The sequence below is a fragment of the Dryas octopetala genome, chromosome 8 (genome assembly GCF_963921425.1).
Source record: "Dryas octopetala chromosome 8, drDryOcto1.1, whole genome shotgun sequence".
NCBI lineage: Eukaryota > Viridiplantae > Streptophyta > Magnoliopsida > Rosales > Rosaceae > Dryas > Dryas octopetala.
This window is the reverse complement of record NC_141373.1, coordinates 13495323-13513527: the sequence shown is the minus strand read 5'-3', so window position 1 is coordinate 13513527 and position 18205 is coordinate 13495323. Positions and strand designations below refer to the sequence as shown.

General features: G+C 34.7%; 2 protein-coding genes across 2 annotated transcripts; one reads left to right on the top strand and one right to left on the bottom strand.

Moving 5' to 3' along the window:
- Positions 1-1602: 1602 nt before the first annotated feature.
- LOC147277407 (alpha-galactosidase 1-like) lies at positions 1603-6475 on the top strand. Its single transcript, XM_086253238.1, has 15 exons — positions 1603-1947; positions 2744-2802; positions 2977-3033; positions 3142-3176; positions 3281-3384; positions 3512-3587; positions 3686-3744; positions 3872-3937; positions 4038-4121; positions 4224-4288; positions 4397-4479; positions 4580-4670; positions 4764-4813; positions 5889-6029; positions 6122-6475. The coding sequence occupies exons 1-15, from the start codon at positions 1742-1744 to the stop codon at positions 6212-6214; spliced, it is 1269 nt and encodes a 422-aa protein (XP_086109364.1). The 5' UTR covers positions 1603-1741; the 3' UTR covers positions 6215-6475.
- A 2504-nt stretch (positions 6476-8979) lies between these two features.
- On the bottom strand, positions 8980-9950 carry LOC147277406 (non-specific lipid-transfer protein 8-like). The gene is made up of 2 exons (XM_086255260.1): positions 9582-9950; positions 8980-9138 (listed from the first exon to the last, which is right to left on the bottom strand). The coding sequence occupies exons 1-2, from the start codon at positions 9941-9943 to the stop codon at positions 9129-9131; spliced, it is 372 nt and encodes a 123-aa protein (XP_086111386.1). The 5' UTR covers positions 9944-9950; the 3' UTR covers positions 8980-9128.
- Between the last annotated feature and the right edge of the window lie 8255 nt (positions 9951-18205).

Below are 18205 nucleotides of genomic sequence, written 5' to 3'. Positions count from 1 at the left end.
AAATAAAATAAAAAATCTTCACTCAAAGTATCCAATAGATTTTTCACTTGGGTTATCCAATATATGAGTTGAACAAATTAACTTCTTTTAAATCGTAGATGCAATAAAAAAGATAATGTACGTAGTAGCTTTTTAGGGTTCTAAAATTAGGGAAAAATGATGAATGTATATATGTGTAGAGGTTTTAATTTTGTAGTGAAACCTTTTTGAAATTTTTTTCTTTTTGTAATTTAATTAATATTTTGTAGAATTTTAAACGAGGTTCTATTGGTGTTTTTAAAAATTTATGTAGCAAATATATTATTAGATGTATTAAATGATTTAATTGACATGTAAATTCCATGTCATTAGGGCACTCTAGCATTGCCCAACTTATAATTCCTTCATGCTCCAAATTAGTGTATAAATGGTCTGTAAATCTGTTTTCGGGCATCCTCACCTCTAAAAAAAGGTACGTCATATTTTTCCATTCAGAAGTTGAACAAGGTGAAGATGATGAAGAGGCTCCTTGTGTGTCCATTGCCAATGGAAACAGCTTACTCTCTTGCCCGTACGTGGCAACTTACAGCAGACTCTCCCCAAGGACTATGAGATTAATCTGAAATTAAAGTTTGATCATTATTGTAAGGCTTGTTTCTGGCATTAAAACATATATCCATTAGTTGGTTTTCTCAAGTTCAAGGCACCTTCCTAGCAAAAGTTCAATCTATGACTAAACCAAAAGCTTAGTGGGGTGCACTAGATTTTTTCTTTTTCTAAAGTTGCAAGTTGTTCGTATACCATTTTAAGTTCAGGCACGTACTCTCTTGGGCAACAATAACATCAGTCTCAAGATATATGCATCATTCAATTTAAATTGAATCGGACATTTTATCATATGTATCATACAATTTTACCGTATGGTTGATATTCACCATTTTGTGGGAATTGAAAAATTGTGTTTTTCACAAACTAATCAACCCTTTTCAGTTTGGATAAAAGTTAACCTTATTTAGTTTTTTTTTATATACCTTAAATTTAAAGAATTAACTTATCCCTTGACCAAAAAAATAATTAACTTATCCGATTAATATTTACTATTTAGACATGACAACAGTTAGAAGAAAATAAGAAATTAAAACTCTGACATTTAGCCATCTAGGTGTGAAAGTAAATACACTCTACTACTATAGCTAGAAGCTCTCACACGTTTATAAAGATGGTGACAAGTGGAGAATGGTCGCAGTTGGAAAGTGCCACGTGGCGGTTGGCTAATGGTGACACATAGTATGATAGTAGTGCCACGCCAGCTGTCATCATAGTTTCTTTTTTTTTTTTTTTCCCCGGTGAAAAGAAAAATCGCGTGCCTTATGTTCAGGATCGTGAGAAGTTCCTAAATGGGTTTTGGTCAAAATTCTACAGCTGAATGGCTCCTCGAAAAATTACATAAAATTCTATCAACTTTTTTTTTGGCCACTAAAATTCTATCAACTTAAAACTTAGAAAAGTATTACATAAAGTTTTAAATCTGAACCGTTCCTCTGATCTGACGGATCGAGAATGTCTTCTGCATCTTAGTCGAAGCATTGACACCTCCTCAAAACAAAACTCTATTTTCAGTAGATTACAGAGAGTGTCAGTGTGTGCATAGCATCAGAGGAGACTAGTCTGGACTCTGGAGAGAATAGAAGAGGAGAGAGAGAGTGTGCAAAGAAGAATAAGAAGCAGAAGCAGCAGCACCAGCAGCATTGCAGAAGTAGAAATGGTGAACAAGATGAAAGAGGGTGGTGATGGTGCACTGTCAACAAGGATGATTGTAGTGGCTGTGATGTTATGCTCATTTCTATCACCACCGACAATAATGGGTCTCTCTGCTTCGCACAGAACAAGTATGGTGGTGGCAGATACCAGAGAGCTTCTCAGGCGAAATCTGCTTGCCAATGGGATTGGAATTACTCCTCCCATGGGGTAATTAAGCTCTCTCCTTGTTAATTTTCTCTGTTTTTGCTGTAATCTACTTTTTCTGGTTTATCTCTAAGCTTCTTATTATGTATATTACATTCATTTCATCTAATTTTGTTCTAATCATCCTTATTATCCATGTTTATAATCCCACAAATGCTCTTATAAGGGACAAATTTTGAGCAACTGTGAGGAACAGTAGATAATCACCGTTGGATTAAATGTGTAGTCTCTTAAATGGATTACTCTTTGACTAATTGTGTTTGATAAAACCATTTTTAGTGCAATAAGTGCTAAAATTTGCTCAAAATTTTGTTCCTTAGGAGAACAAGACTGCTATAATCCCTATTCCTGTTAATGATGATGGCAAATCTCATGATTCTTTATTCAAGGATTCCTACCTCATCTGGAGTTGTGACCTTCAGGGATTAGCTTAAATTCAAAATCTTTCCAACTCAAATTTCAATGATAAATTCTGTTGTTGGTTGCACAAAAAAAAAAAAAAAAAAAAAAGATATTCTTAATGTAAGAAAAGCTTACAAAAGACTACCATTTCACTTTACAGTAACCTATACAAATTTTAAATTAATTCTTCAGGTAGGAAAAGCTATATGCATTTTTCTGAAGGAAAGATTTAATTTTATCCGCCTTGGAGATATAACATAAGAGACTGTTTTGTGTTAATTCCTAAATTTCCATATCCTATTTGTCCTCGACATGCGGAACTGCAATTTCTTTCTCCTAATGCTTTCAATCTTTTCAAAATAGTAGTGAATTAATCAGTTCTTTTATTTTTGCTTAGGTGGAATAGTTGGAATCACTTCAACTGCAAAATTGATGAGAAAATCATCAAAGAAACCGGTAACTTGACCTTATGGCTTATGTTTTATCCAAGTTTCACATACAAAAGCCATGTTCCCAAAGCTATGACAGCATAGTGATAAATGCATCTATCTAGATGTGTTAGACTGAGTCGAGTTGTTGGTTTTGTACATTTAGGGGTTACTAACAGTTCTTGTTTCTCTGATTTGACAGCTGATGCTCTGATTTCCACTGGTCTCTCCAAACTTGGATACAACTATGTTAACATAGGTACATTGCCAATCCTTTTCCTGTCCTCTCCATTTTTATAAATGTTCTTTTTTCTTAAGCATTTAGTCACAACTAGCTGATGGTATACTTCATTCATTGACATTACAGACGATTGCTGGGCTGAAATAGCTCGTGATAAGAAGGTATTATCTGTTTCTGTTTTCAATCACAAACAAGTTCAGCTGTAAAAAAGGATTTAAAAAAAGACAGTAGAGATTTAATAAGCATATTGAGACTTCTTTTTCAGGGTAATCTAGTGCCCAAGAAATCAACATTTCCATCAGGCATTAAAGCTCTTGCGGATTATGTCCACAGCAAGGGTCTTAAGCTGGGAATCTACTCAGATGCAGGGTAACATGACTGTCATAAACCCTAACACAAATACATGCTGCATAATTGTTGTTGAATGTTGATATATACTCATTTTTTAGTTGTTACAATTAACTAAGCAAATAGCGCACGCACTTGTACTTTGCAGGTACTTTACTTGCAGCAAAACTATGCCTGGTTCACTTGGTCATGAGCAACAAGATGCCAAGACCTTTGCTGCTTGGGTATGATATATTCTAATGATTTCAATTACAAGGAGACATAACAGCTGCAAGTGATGAAATTTCATCATAGAAGCTTAGATAGTGCACTTCCTTTGCAGGGTATTGATTATTTGAAGTATGATAACTGTTACAATGATGGGTCAAAGCCAACTGTTAGGTAACATATGATATCTATGATGGTACCACACTAGGGCTAAAAATTGAATGTTCTTCCTGCCTGCTCTTAAGTTTCCCAGAACTAGTATCCAGTTGCCTTATATAAAGGGTTCCATATCTTCTTGCAGATACCCTGTCATGACCCGAGCTCTGATGAAAGCAGGCCGTCCCATATTCTTTTCTCTTTGTGAATGGTAATCTTGTTTGTCCAAAAACTAGGTAATTTTATGTTTTTTTTGGTACGAGTCTCAATTGATTTTTGTTCGACTTAGTTTTGTGTTTGTTTTAAATTAGGGGAGATTTGCACCCTGCTTTATGGGGTGCTAAACTAGGAAATAGTTGGAGGACTACTAAGGACATTTCTGATACATGGGAAAGGTAAACAAAAAAACAAAATGTGCTTCCAAGCCTTCCATTAACTCAAATTGATCTTCTAAGTCATGGGTCTCAAGTATACTTGTCTTGCATTTTCCTTGGCAGTATGACCTCTAGAGCAGACATGAATGAAATTTATGCTGAATTTGCCAGACCTGGTGGTTGGAATGGTTAGTGTTCCCTGATGCACCTATATATGTTTCACCAATACTGTCTTTGAGCACATTGTTGATGTTTTTCAAAGAGATTTATCGTATTGGTATTCTGAATTTGATCAGATCCTGACATGCTTGAGGTGGGAAATGGAGGAATGACAAAAGATGAATATGTAGTCCATTTTAGCATATGGGCCATTTCTAAGGTACCATAATTCATAAACATGTTTTGTTAGATGCTCTTCATATGAAATGCTCGTCTTTTCGATCGGTCATCTGTATGGTTACATATAAGCAATACTGCAGGCTCCCCTTCTTCTTGGTTGTGATGTGAGGAATATGACAAAAGAGACAATGGAGATCATTGCAAATAAAGAGATTATTGCTGTCAACCAAGGTAACTACAACCGTTAGTTAAACAATTTGTCGTAACAAGTGAACTAGTCTAAGATATCGGAATTGTAATTTTGTGTTTATTTAACTATGACAGATCCACTTGGTGTCCAGGCTAAGAAAGTTAGAATGGAAGGGGATCTTGAGGTAAAATTTAAAATTCCAGCAATATTTTTTTTTTGGTTAAATACATTTTTGGTCCACGAACTTTGGGCGGTTTCTCAATTTGGTCCACCAATTTTAAAACGTGACAAAAATAACTCCGAATTATCCAATTTGTGTCAATTCAGGATTTTCCGTCCAAATATCTAACGGAAGCTGACGTGGCCGTTAAATGCTGACGTGGCGCATTGAATGTGCGCCACGTGTCACCTCTTTTATTTTATTTTCAGATTTTTTCTATTTTCCTATTTTTATAAACTTTAAAAATTAATTAAAAATAGCTCCGGACTCATAAAAATACATGGAAAATTCCTACAACCTCGTCTTAACTAGTCCAAATTTATTATGGGGCCAAATTACCAATTTGCTCTCTGAGAGTTTTTAAAAAATTTGAGAAGTCCAAATTTATTTTATAGAGGAAAATTTATTTTCCTCTAAGACCGAGAGGTCTTTTGGGTAGTAAGTGTTCACGAGAAAGGTAGTGTTAGTTTTTAGAAGACCAACGGTGTAAACCTCGTATTTTTTGAAGCTCGGGAGATTATTCTATAAATTTTCAAAGAGTCTAGAGTATTTTAATTTTTTAGAAATAAATTTGGACTTCCCAAATTTTCTAAAAACTCTCAGAGGGCAAATTGGTAATTTGGCCTCATAATAAATTAGTACTAGTCAAGGCGAGATCGTAGGAATTTTCCGTGTATTTTTATGAGTCCGGAGTTATTTTTAATTAATTTTTAAAGTTTATAAAAATAGGAAAATAGAAAAAATCTGAAAATAAAATAAAAGAGGTGACACGTGGCGCACATTCAGTGCGCCACGTCAGCTTCCGTAAGATATTTGGACGGAAAATCCTGAATCGACACAAATTGGATAATTCGGGGTTATTTTTGTCACATTTCAAAATTGGTGGACCAAATTGAGAAACCGCTCAAAGTTCGTGGACCAAAAATGTATTTAACCCTTTTTTTTTTTGCTGATATGTAGGCTGTTCTTTTCCAGCAATTTAAAAAAGTTATAATAACTGTGAGATTATCTCTCTCATTTTTTATGTAATTTCCAACAGATTTGGGCTGGGCCCCTTTCAGGCTACAGAGTAGCTTTACTCCTTATCAACCAAGGACCATGGAAAAATTCCATTACAGCCGAGTGGGATGACATTGGGATCCCCCCAAACACTGTTGTTGAAGCAAGAGATCTTTGGGAGGTATAAACTATAATTATATATCTGATCTTCAGGCCTTGGATTTCTATCTCAATTCTTGGTAGCAGCCTTGCTGATATGTCTATGTCATGCAGCACAAGACATTGAAGACACGATTTGTTGGAAACTTGACAGCAACGATGGGCTCTCATGCATGCAAAATGTACGTGTTGAAGCCAATCTCTTAACCATAAATTCAGTTGAATTGGAGTGTTCATGGTGTTGTTGAACTCTCCACCTTCCTAATTTTCTAGCCTCTTACCAGAACTTGGTTTCCAATAATATTATGGAGGAAGCAGAAGCATAGCTTCTGTTTTCCACCGGTTATCTGTATCTTTGCATTTTGTGGCGACGATTATCAGGCCTCCATAGTTTGCATTTGAAAAGGCAATTATATTCAAAAAACTTGGAGAATATAAAATTCCATGAGAATACTATTTTTGAGATAATGAAGTATTCATTTAACCGTGCCCAATGAATTGTCGTAGGAGTATGCATGAACCGGCAAAATTGGTTAACAATAAAGGCTATATCCGGCCTTGTTAGTGTGAGATATTGAAGGGCACCAACTGTGCTTCAATAGTTGGTAGGATCATGAAGAGGATCCCCATTACAAAGACTTAAACGATGGCCACTAATAGCTGGAGTAGAAATTGGTTTAGCATCAATCATGTATGTGCGTTTGAGTAAATCCAGAATAAACTTTAACTAGAAAAGATGCAATCCCTGTGGAGATTGAACTACGTCAAGACCTAAAAATAATGTAACAGGCCTAAGTCTTTCATGGAGAACGTGTGTCCAAGTTCTTTAATTAAAGTAACAATATGTAACACATCATTACCTATGATTAGAATATAGTCTATATATATTAGAAAATAAATGATAACAAGCCCATTATCATATGTGAAGAGAGAATAATCAGCAAGTGAAGCTTGAAAACCTAGATGTTCTAAATGAGTAGAGAAACAAGTAAACCAAGGCCTCATAGCCTATTTAAGCCAATATAATAATCGACGAAGCTTACAGACATGATGAGGATACTAAGGGTTAATAAACCGTGTTGTCACATGTACACTTCTTAAGACAAGTAAACATGCAAGAAAGCATTGCACGTCCAATTGTCGAATGGCCAAAATGAGATAGATAGTACTGTGATTGACCATTGGGCTAAATGTTTTACCATAGTCAAGACCCGGCTATTGGTGAAACCCATTAGCTATACTAATTGGGCTTTGTATGATAGACCCACTTGTTAGGCAACACATTCTGGATAAGAAGGCATAAGTGTCCAAGTCTCAGCCCGTTGAAAAGCATTAAACTCTTCAGCCATGGCCTGTCTCAAATGTTCATGTTTGTTAGCCTATGTAAAACAAGTCAGCTCCACAAGAGAATTAGTAACATGAATTGATAATGCATACTTAGAGTTTGATTTCACAATACCTGTCTTCCTTCTAGTCACCATGGAGTGAGTATTTGGAACATTTGAGTCTTAGTTACAGGGTCAACATCTTCATCCGAATCTAGCTCCCGAGATCCTGACCAAACAAGTGCTTGCCATGGATAACGTACGAATCTGTTGACCATCTATCTTTTCCAAAGATGACACATCTAGCGTGAAGTAAACCCTAGATATTCGGTTTAGTCTAGGGGCATTTTGGTCATTTTACCCTTTTTGCTGCAAAACACGTATTTTTGGTTTCTAGTTCTTAAAGTTAAATCATATATTTGTTATAGGTAATCATGAAGCTTTGTCCCATCTTGCTTGGTCAAAGTGGTGGACCGTTTCGGTTCTCAAACAAGAGACCGATTTCGGAACGTTGATCAAATAATTCTAATAAAGGATAAAGTCCACCCAACTCATCCATATTGTTATTCTTTTGAGGTTTGAAATCGAATTAGTCTTTCATTAATTCTTTGTCTCGTGTTTGTTCGCAAGGGCAAAAAGGTCATTTTACATGACCCTCAAGGAACAGTTTGTGTAATGGTCGATCTCATAAGGTGGTGGTGAGAAGAGCGAACTAGGGTTTTTCTCGGAACTTAGGTGGTGATACCTTACCTTTGACTTATATGTTTTGGTGAACTATTATGTTTAATGAAATGGTATTGTAGTTGAAACGGTACACAAGATGGATGTGAAGGCATGACTAGTTGCTGGTGATGCTCTATTGAGCTGTTATCTATATACATTGCTATGGGTCATTGACATGGCAGTTGACTTGTTGCTTATCAAGTTGTGTGACGAAATGTAATATTGTCAATTGGATTCCTCGTTGCTTATCAAGTTGTGTGACGAAATGTAATATTGTCAATTGGATTCCTCGTTTGGAAATTGTTGAATGTTGTGATTGTTTGACCTGTTTGGTGAAATAAAATTATTGAACTTAATAATGCTTGTAAGACAAAATTAATTGGTTTAAGGACTATAGACCTTTTGAACTCCGAAATTTGGATGCATAATGTACTTGTGTTAGGAGTATTTGGGATTTTAACACACTCACTACTGGGGATGAGGTCTCAAGTATATATCTCAAGGCAAGTGTCTATGATGCATACCTTATTTTAAGGTGAGACAAGTAAAGATTATTAGATGAAAGCTCATTTGACTTAATTTCTAAGACATTCAATAATCGGATTAATGAAAGGGTTATTTTGTGTACTTGTTAATTAATTAAAATAAACTAGGGCATACTAGAGATTTCACGTGATGAATTCTTGATTTACTTGTGACTCTACTTCGCATAATTGGACATTATAATTTGATTAAATAATTATTCGATGATAATTATGATAAATTTGAGAACTATATTGTAAACAAATTATTTAATTACATTGCAGCGGCACAAGAATGTATGAAGCATAATTTATAAAGACAGGAAAAACTAACTCAAACACAGTTGTGTCTTAATTCCATAACATAGTCTCTAGGACAAACTTCACACAGAAAATAAAAAAAATAAAAAAACACTTGCGATAAGCATCTTCACACAGCACACAACCACAAGCATCTTGTGTTTGTAACACTGTCTCACAACAAAATATTATTCTATATATGGATATATATTAAGGACTTTTATTTCAGTCTTCAAGCTGCGTGCTTCAGCTTCAACCAACCCTGCAAAGCAGATGGGGCAACAAAAGAAAATTCTTTAGTCAACATATATATATATATATATACATACTTATTTGATCATGATAACAATTATTTATATGCTTTTATCGAAAACAGTGATCGTCTATATATTTGATTACAATTAGATAACTAAATGATTTCTGATGTAATTGATTTTTTGCAATGATGATCTTTGAAAATAGGGCTTAGAAAATGGACTGTTTGAATTATGAGATTAGTTATGTGGTGGGCCCAAAAGCATTGTTAGTTTTGTATTAACTTGCTAACTAATTAGTTTTAGAACACTTCTCTATATATATAGAATTGGAAAGAAACAAAAGAAGGCTGGACAGGGAGAGAGATTAAATATTGGATATATGTAGCTATATATATATATTGTATGGATGAATAAATTAATTAAAGAGATCGAGGGTACGAATAAGCACTTTGAACAGTCAGTATTTGGCGAAATAGTGAAGGGCAAGCTGATCCCACAGTTCCGTGGAAGAGCCTGGGCTAATTGGGCATTGACATTTGTTTGCTTGGCTGCTGACTTCATACAATCACATGCCGTCTTTTTATCAGCAGAGGTTGATACCGCAGATGCCAGGGCTTTGGCTCCAGCACAACATGCAGCAGGTGGCTTTCCCGAGCCATTTACCAGGTAGCTCACGCAAGGTTGAAGGTCCTTGATTACATCACTGCATGTTATTGTGGCCTCTGAAGCCGAAGCCAGTAAGAGAAGAAGCATGCATATGGGAGCAGCCCTGCTTGGAATTGGGCTGCAGGCTACACTGGCATGTTTCATGGTTTCCGAATTGAGAGCTTGAGAGCTTGAGAGCTTGAGATGGATACATCCATGATGGACTATATATATATATATATAGAAAATTAGGTAGGAAGATTATTTGTGCAAGAAATGTTAATCTATTTGTGTCAATGAGTGCAAGAAAGAGGAATATATTGAGTCATTTTGGTTTCTTCTGTTCTTCCACAAGCACAAGCTAGAGGTGCAAAAGTCCAAGTTAGGTGAACAATTGATTAAGCAATTCCTTGGCGGTCCTGCATGTAACAATAATATATATGCAGCTCTCGATCTCATGCACCCTAGCTATTACATTATTGAACCCGCAGAAATAGTAGAAAGTTTAAAATATAAATAAGATTGAAGGCCTCTCTGTGAAGGCCTCTTGATCCCTGCAACTCTTTTCTTTTTCATTTATATATTATTTGTTTTTTCGAACAATATTTGTCTCCAACACCCTCTAACTCTCTTCATTCAATTTATGAAATCATTTTTATTTATTTAGAATAAAAAGACCAAAAAGAATATATTTGTGAAGATTGAATCCAAATTCTCTTAGCCTCCTCCAAAAGCCCAGTGCTCATCAGAGCTAAATAATCCTCCTCCATCTTTTAAAATTGAGAGATGATAGTTTGAACATCAAACTATAAGGATAGAAGAAAACCTAGTACCCATAACAAATTGGATCCTGTAAAAAAACGCCAATATCTCTACTTGTTCGGAGGAAGCCATATGACCAAGATGTTGGGTCATAACCTCTTTGATGTCTAAGATTGTTTTCACTGATGTCAAAAACGTCAATATCTCTTGTTTGGAGGAAGTACTATTTTTTTCCCACCTTTATACAACATATTGAAGCCTCTTAGTTCTACTTTACATTTGATCGACCTAAAAAAAAATCCACTTTACAATTTTGTTTTCATCCGCATCTCCTAGCACAATCTTAGTTTCTTACACGCTACCTTTTTCAATTTCGTTTCAATTTTTAAGTTTCTTTTTGTTAACTAAAAAACTTGACTTTCATTAATTACCCACCTCAAATTCTTTATATTTTATTAAGGGTTGGATTTTTTTGTAGGTTTGAGATGTTTTTTATTTGAGTTAATTACACTTATACCCCCTGAGATTTATCGTCTTTTCACATACACCCCCTGAGATTTCAACAATTACACATACACCCCCTGAGGTTTCAAAACTGTTACATATAACCTCCTATAGTGAAACAAAAAATGATGAGAAATTATGCAAAAAAACATGCTAAGGGGTGAAATAGTCTAATAAGATTACTCAAAGTGTAAGGTCCAACCTCAATACAAATATTTTTTTTTTGTTTATTTATTTTTTTCTCTTGTAGGGAGTTATATGCAATAGTTTTGAAATATCAGGGATGTATGTGTAATTTTTGAAACCTCAAGGAGTGTGTGAAAACACGATAAACTTCATGGGGTGTAAGTGTAATTAACTCTTTTTATTTTCTTGTGCTTCACCAACATCAAAGTGCCATAAATTGTTCTTTTTTTTTTTTTTTTTTAAATTTGTTCCCTTATTTGATGTTTTGAATGTTTTCAAATTTGGGATCCAATTTTATTATAGAGAGAAAAAAACATATGAGCTAGGGAGATCACGCACAATATATATAGCCATATAGGCCAACACCCCAATAAAAAAAAAAAAAAAAAAAAAAATTAACCAAATCAGTTTAGGTACTCAGATGAATTTGCGTACATTCAAACGCTCGAGGCTAAGTGTCCAACGAGATGGCCGGATTGACTATTTGCTGTCAGTGTGGCAAACTAGGTTGGGAATGACTACTACATGCTATTTGTGAATGCTCTTTTAAATGATCTGTTCATCATGTTTGTTCTTTTGCTTTAAATGGCGAAGAACTTTTTGGTTCTATCGCTTGGTGTGGTGTTGGAGAAACCGCAACTTGGCTCTTCATGGAGAGAAGGTTTTTTAGCTTTTTGAAGTAGTGATAGTTTCAAGTGATGCGTGGGAGGAATTTATAAACTAAAATGTGGTATTACTGGCGAAATGTAGATCCGTTAGTAATAACAGTTTATGCGGTTGACTTGACCGAACTACTGGTAAACCTTTTAGTGGGAGGTAATTCCGCCACTAATAATTTTTAGTTGCGTCAAAAATCCACTTACACTTTTTTATCCACCATTATTACTTTCAGTAGGGGAACTGTGGTAAAACTTTAGTTATCAAAAAGCGGGAATGAAACATCCTTTCCATTTTTGAGCAGATAACCATTTTGGTCCCTATAGTTGGTGGTTGTTTTAATTTCGTACATGTTGTTTCAATTGTGTCAATATAGTCTTTGTAGTTTCAAAATTGTTTCAATCAAGTTTACAATTATATTTCCATCAGGTTTTTAGATGGTAGAACCGTTAAGGTAAAAGTATAATAGTCCAAGAACAAAAAGATTATTAGGAAAATTTTAGTTAAAGGACTCCAACTATACCACATGTCTCTATTCAGGACATGAATTTCACTTTATGTCAATTGAGAACTAAAACTTCCATTTCGTGTCAATTAAGGACCCTGTTTTTTTTCAGTTTTTATCTTAACATTGGCTCAACATTGGACCTATCAAATCTTCACCAAATTCAGCAAACTTATACTGAGTTTAAAGCTATGCATCTCCTCTTTACAACCATATAAAGATCACTCAAATCTGACATCTACGTACAACTCCAGGTAATCGGCCCCAAAGTAGGGTATCTGAAACTATTCAATCGGACTTCTGGGAAAATATCTAGAAAATTGAACAGTTTCGGGTGCCCTAGCTTGGTGCTGATTATCTGAAGTTGTATAGGTCCGATTTGAGTGATATTTATATAGTTGTAAAGAGGAGATGCATATCTTTAAACTCAGTATAATTTTTCTAAATTTGGTGGAGGTTTAATGGGTTCAATGTCGGGCCAAAATTGAAAAAAAAAACATTCTTAATTGACACAAAATGAAAATTTTAGTCCTCAGTTGACACAAAGTAAACTTCATGTCCTGAATAGAGACATGCACTACAAGAAATTTGGGCTTTAGTGATGGAGCATTTTGGTCACTAAAAGTCAATTTTTCATCACTAAAGCAATTTAGTGACGAAAAAATGTTCGTCACTGCACCGTCACTAGAACCAAGTGACTAAAGCCTATTAGTGAGGAACAAAAAAATTTCATCACTAAAACCCTATATGTTTAGTGACCAAAGTATTTCCTCACTAAAAATAATTGAATTAGTGATGAACTAATTCATCCCTAAAAGACCAAAATTCTGGTCACTAAAACCTATGTTTCATCACTATATATAGATGATGGTTTAGTGAGGAACCATGTTCCTCACTAAATCAATTCATCACTAAAACATGATGGTTAGATATGGTGATTACATGAAATAGTGACCAAAATTTTCATCACTAAAACCTACCATTTCATCACTATAGCTGAATCAACTGATGGTCATGTTCAAGTTTTAGTGAGGAACATGGTTCCTCACTAAGATTATTCATCACTAAAATCTTGTAGATGGATATGTAGTGACCAATTTATTTGGTCACTAAATGCAAGCTTTAGTGATGAGACTTTAATTAATTGGTCACAAATTGAATGTTTAAAATTAAATGCATCCTACTTTGTTTTCAATATACAAGTACCAATAGTAGATGTTAATATATACATTCCATTTCAAAATGACACAAGTGACAAGTTTTTGGATATCAAAGTTTATCCACCAAAACATGTACATCTCTCTCACAAATCAAATTCTAAACATAAAACCCAAAAAGAAAATCTCTAGATACCAAAATTCATCCATAACAAACACTTCCAAAATATACACTTAAGCCCAAATCATTTAACCATGATTCAATTTCCAAGAGAGATGTACGCCTTTGATCAATCATTCATCTGAAAATAAGAGATAGATGCATAAATAGTATTAGTCCATTGTGCTTGTAATATAATACTACCACATAGCGAAATGCTTTTAGATAATTAGTAGTATGCATGCAATATCTATGCCAAACAAGGAACGGCAAGCCAAACACATAGATACACACACACACACACACATATATATCTCATGAAGAGTTAGAGCCTAGAAACATCCAAGAAACATATTTAAAAAGAGATACAAAGTTACAACTAAAAGATATGAAATAAAAAATTGGGAATTACAAAGTTAGAACTAAAACATATTTAATAAGAAACACACTTACCCTTGCCTAGCCTCTCAATATATATCAATTACATATAGAAACAAGAAATAAATGGTCATGGGGATGACACCCAGTCCATGACCAATACAAAGAAACAGAACCAGAGCGACATGAAGCTAGAAAAAAGAAAATAGCAAAGAAGACACTGCCACTGCCACAAGAAGACAGAGAATCACAAAAAGTGTTTCCTCTTCCCCTCCCCTGCTACCCCACCTTAGTCAATGTCCCCACCCTTCACCTTCTCCTTCCCATCGCCCCACCTCGCCATTCCCGTCCCCTTCTTCCCCAACTTTCCTATCCCTCCACTACAACTTATTTTCTCATGCACCAAATAAGAAAAATGAACCAAAAGAAAATAAAAAATCTCATCTTTTCATTACTCTATTTTCTCAGCACTCAAACAAATCTACAGTGGAAGGAACAATTACTTTTGGAATCCATTTGCAGCTCAAATAGAAAGAGAAAAAAAAACAAGAATTAAAGAACTAAAGTCATGAGGACAAACTCATTTGTTGCACCCACCAAACTAAAACCCATTTACAGGGAGTGGGCAAGCTCGACCCTTACAAATCAAAACCCATTTATTATTGCTAATGGGTGAGTTAGATCTACATTATTGTATAGAAACCATAACCAGCGATCAAAGCTCTAAAAATTGTATTTTACCCTAAATAAAGAAGTATAGAAAAGAAATATATATAGATAAACCTTTAATTTGTGGATGGTGCCAAACTTTGTACTATCAACTTTAACATGTTGTCCATCTCACTAGTCTTTAACTTTAATGTCTGCAACTCATTTTCTTGTTGATTAGAGCGCCTCTCTGCATCCTCAACAGTTGCCTTCATTGACCCTAAGTCTTCAGCTAGTTGCATAGCTCGTCTCTCTGCAGCTTCAGCCCTTTGAGTAGCCTCCTCGGCCCTCCTTGTAGCCTCCTCTGCTATCCTTGCCGCCTCCTCAAGTTGTGCACGACTAGATTGTTCCAATCTGGACTTTTTTGGCTTAGGACCTGCTCCTAGCCCACGTATATAACCTGGCCGAGGTGGATGGCCAATAATTGTATCAAGAACTTTATCATAGACTTGATCATCAGTCATAACTTCAGTATTTTCATCTGTTTGTGGCTGATTTTGTAGCTTCTCCATATCAGCCTACACATAAGATAGTATAAATTAAGAGTAATTGATTCAATTATTACAACAATAATACAATATATAAACTTAATTATATATATAACAAAGACTTACATGGGCAGTCCTAGCATCTTCACCAACCCAAGATGCTTTTTTTGTGCTAAACCGAGTGAGCTTGAACATTTCAATTCAACTAGGCTCCTCTCCACTCTCATGATTTTTCTATATAATTTGACAACCATATATAGATCACCATGCAGAGGTGTTATACAACTTGCATATACCATACAGACAATAAGAGAAAAAATAAAATTTTCAAAAGAAAGCTTACATTTTCTTCTCGAAGACGACTGAATGCCTTTGTCCCAGCACAATGAGTTATCGTTAAGTTTTCCCTATTCTCTTTGTTTTTTGTGCTCTTTAACTTGATTAAAATGAAAATATTAAGTTAGCATTTTTGTTTTAAAAGCATATAATAAAGGAATGAGTAGTTTAATAATTATAAATAAATCTAAACCATAAAAAGAGTATGAAGACACCAACTAATTAATTATTAATCGGCTTAAGCTCACCATAAACTCATCACTTTGCCAATAATTAACAAGATACTTCCAATCATCCTTTGAAACATTTTTAGGACAATGCGCAAGTGCCTCCTCCACTGTCGCATATGAAAGAAATTTCTCATGTAGTGCATAGCGCCACCTATAATATCTGCGCTTCATGTCGTCCACGATCGCCACATCCACATGAGGTTCAGTACTTAAAGTGAATTTCTCCTGAAAATTTAACAACTATAATTAAATCCCTAACAATGTAAATATTAATTCACATACTCAAACCATATCAATAAAAGATTATATGGTTACTAAACAATCTATTGTAAGGTACATAATGTAATCATGTACTTACACGTACTCGACGAATTAATCCTGCAACTATTTTTTTTGGGATTTCCTTCCAACCCTTTACTTGTAGTGGGGCATATCTCCGAATCATACACCCTCCATCAGTGATGTACATTTGACAATTTTGTCCCACAGCTCGCATTGTATGATCAGAAATATCAACTTCAATCATTTCACCAACACGTCTCTTCTTTGTTAGTTCAAGACCTCGTGTTACACCGCGTTTCTTGCAAATTTTGGAACCTACATAAATCAAATTCTCAAGCAAATACATCAATATGGTTATGAATTGAAATACATCAATTGGGTTTTTCTTACATACAAGCAAAGGGGAAAAATATAAGAGGATAGAGAAGGACTTGCATGTTCTTAGATTCTTAGCATATTTTGACATCAAGTTCATGGAAGATTAGTGAGCTCTAATCTCTGTTTATTTGTTTTTTTTTTTAATGTTTAATTTGCATTTCCATTGGTGTTGGTTGAGTTACCTTGTCAGTTAAGAAAAAATGGTTTTCTCCAAAGGTTTTTAAGAATGTTACCTAATTTTCAGTCAATAACCTTGTAGGACCTTGTGAGAATTATGTAATTTTATGGCAGGAAATTTGATCCAAGTTTTTTATCAGTAAAATTAGACTTACTAATGAGTGGTTCAAGATCAAAACCATGCCACATGGAGCTATGATGAATTTATAATGAATTTTCTAAACTGAACCTATATCAGAAAATTTTGTGTTTGTCGAGAAATTGTCAATTTTATTGACTTATTGTTGTGACTTGCACAGCTCCACTATGCACGATTCCTTTTATAGATCATCCTTAGTGAGTCTAGAACCAAGTTGATAAATTTTAGACCAATTGACTGCGTGAAAATTCCTAAATTTCCTAACTATAAATTGTTCATTTTTGTTTGAAAATGTGCTGTCAGGGTATCCTTCAAATATAAAATAATGATCACTTATATTAATGTTGACAATATAAAAACTTGTTAGTAATAGAAACATGCTTCAATTCATACAATGAAAGGACAAAAGGAAAACAACCAATCTGTAAATTTTGTTGTAGTATAAATCTACTTCCTAAAAACTAAATTGTGAAACAAGAGCAAATCTACAAATTAAAAAATCATACCATTAATTTCAATGTCCTCTTCTGGGATAGAGGAATGACTAACTTGAGAAGTCTCTAATGGCTCTGTAGGTTGGAAGTTGAAGTGCTCATTAAGGTTCAAAGTTGATCTGAATGTAGGCGAACGAGGGGGCATGGGTGCTGGAGTTGGTTGTGAAGTTGTCGATGATTGTACTGTATCTGGAAGTGAAGGTGTTGCTGGATTTGGGGAGGGTGGAAGTGGAGGTGGAGGTGGAGGTGTTGTATGGTGTTTAGTATTAACAGTTGCATGCTTTCTAGGAGATGATCTCAAGGTTTGATTGATTGGAGATGCTGTAGGTTGTTTGGACATTTTTGGATTGATTTTTTTAAGCTTAGAAGATGATCCCAGTGGGTCTTGGATCAGAGGTGCTGTTGTCTTCAATTGGTGCTTAAACATTGGACGTCGTCCTCTAGTAGCCATAATGATGCAAATGCCTGCCATGATTGAAATGGTTAGTGTTTATAGTCAATAGAGAATAAAATTTGAACATTCTAAACTCGAAAGCTTGTATGAACTCATTTCATCTAAGCTTACCATGAAAACTGTAACTTAAAAATTGGTTGGACAAATACCACTAAATTAAAGCAACATATATATGGAGAATCACCAACTTTAAACCATGTAAAAAACCACATAACTGTAGATAAAGGTCCATTAAATTATATATCCTTATTAAAAAAGACAATAAACATCATGTTTCAAAAAAAAAACTAAATAACAATATCATGGTCGCTATCATCATCGGAAGAGATAAAGTCTTCCTCTATATCCTCATTGCTAAAGATACCATCTTCTGCATCACTATCATCATTAAGGAAGATATCATCTGTATTTGCTTGCTTGTGTGCTTCAACA

Excerpts from the sequence above, each read along its gene's own strand:
- LOC147277407 (XM_086253238.1), top strand. The coding sequence starts at position 1,742 with ATGGTGAACAAGATGAAAGAGGGTGGTGATGGTGCACTGTCAACAAGG. Across the intron at positions 3,034-3,141 it reads ATACAACTATGTTAACATAG|ACGATTGCTGGGCTGAAATA; the intron begins GTACATTGCCAA and ends TTGACATTACAG. Across the intron at positions 3,588-3,685 it reads CCAAGACCTTTGCTGCTTGG|GGTATTGATTATTTGAAGTA; the intron begins GTATGATATATT and ends CTTCCTTTGCAG.
- LOC147277406 (XM_086255260.1), bottom strand. The coding sequence starts at position 9,943 with ATGAAACATGCCAGTGTAGCCTGCAGCCCAATTCCAAGCAGGGCTGCT.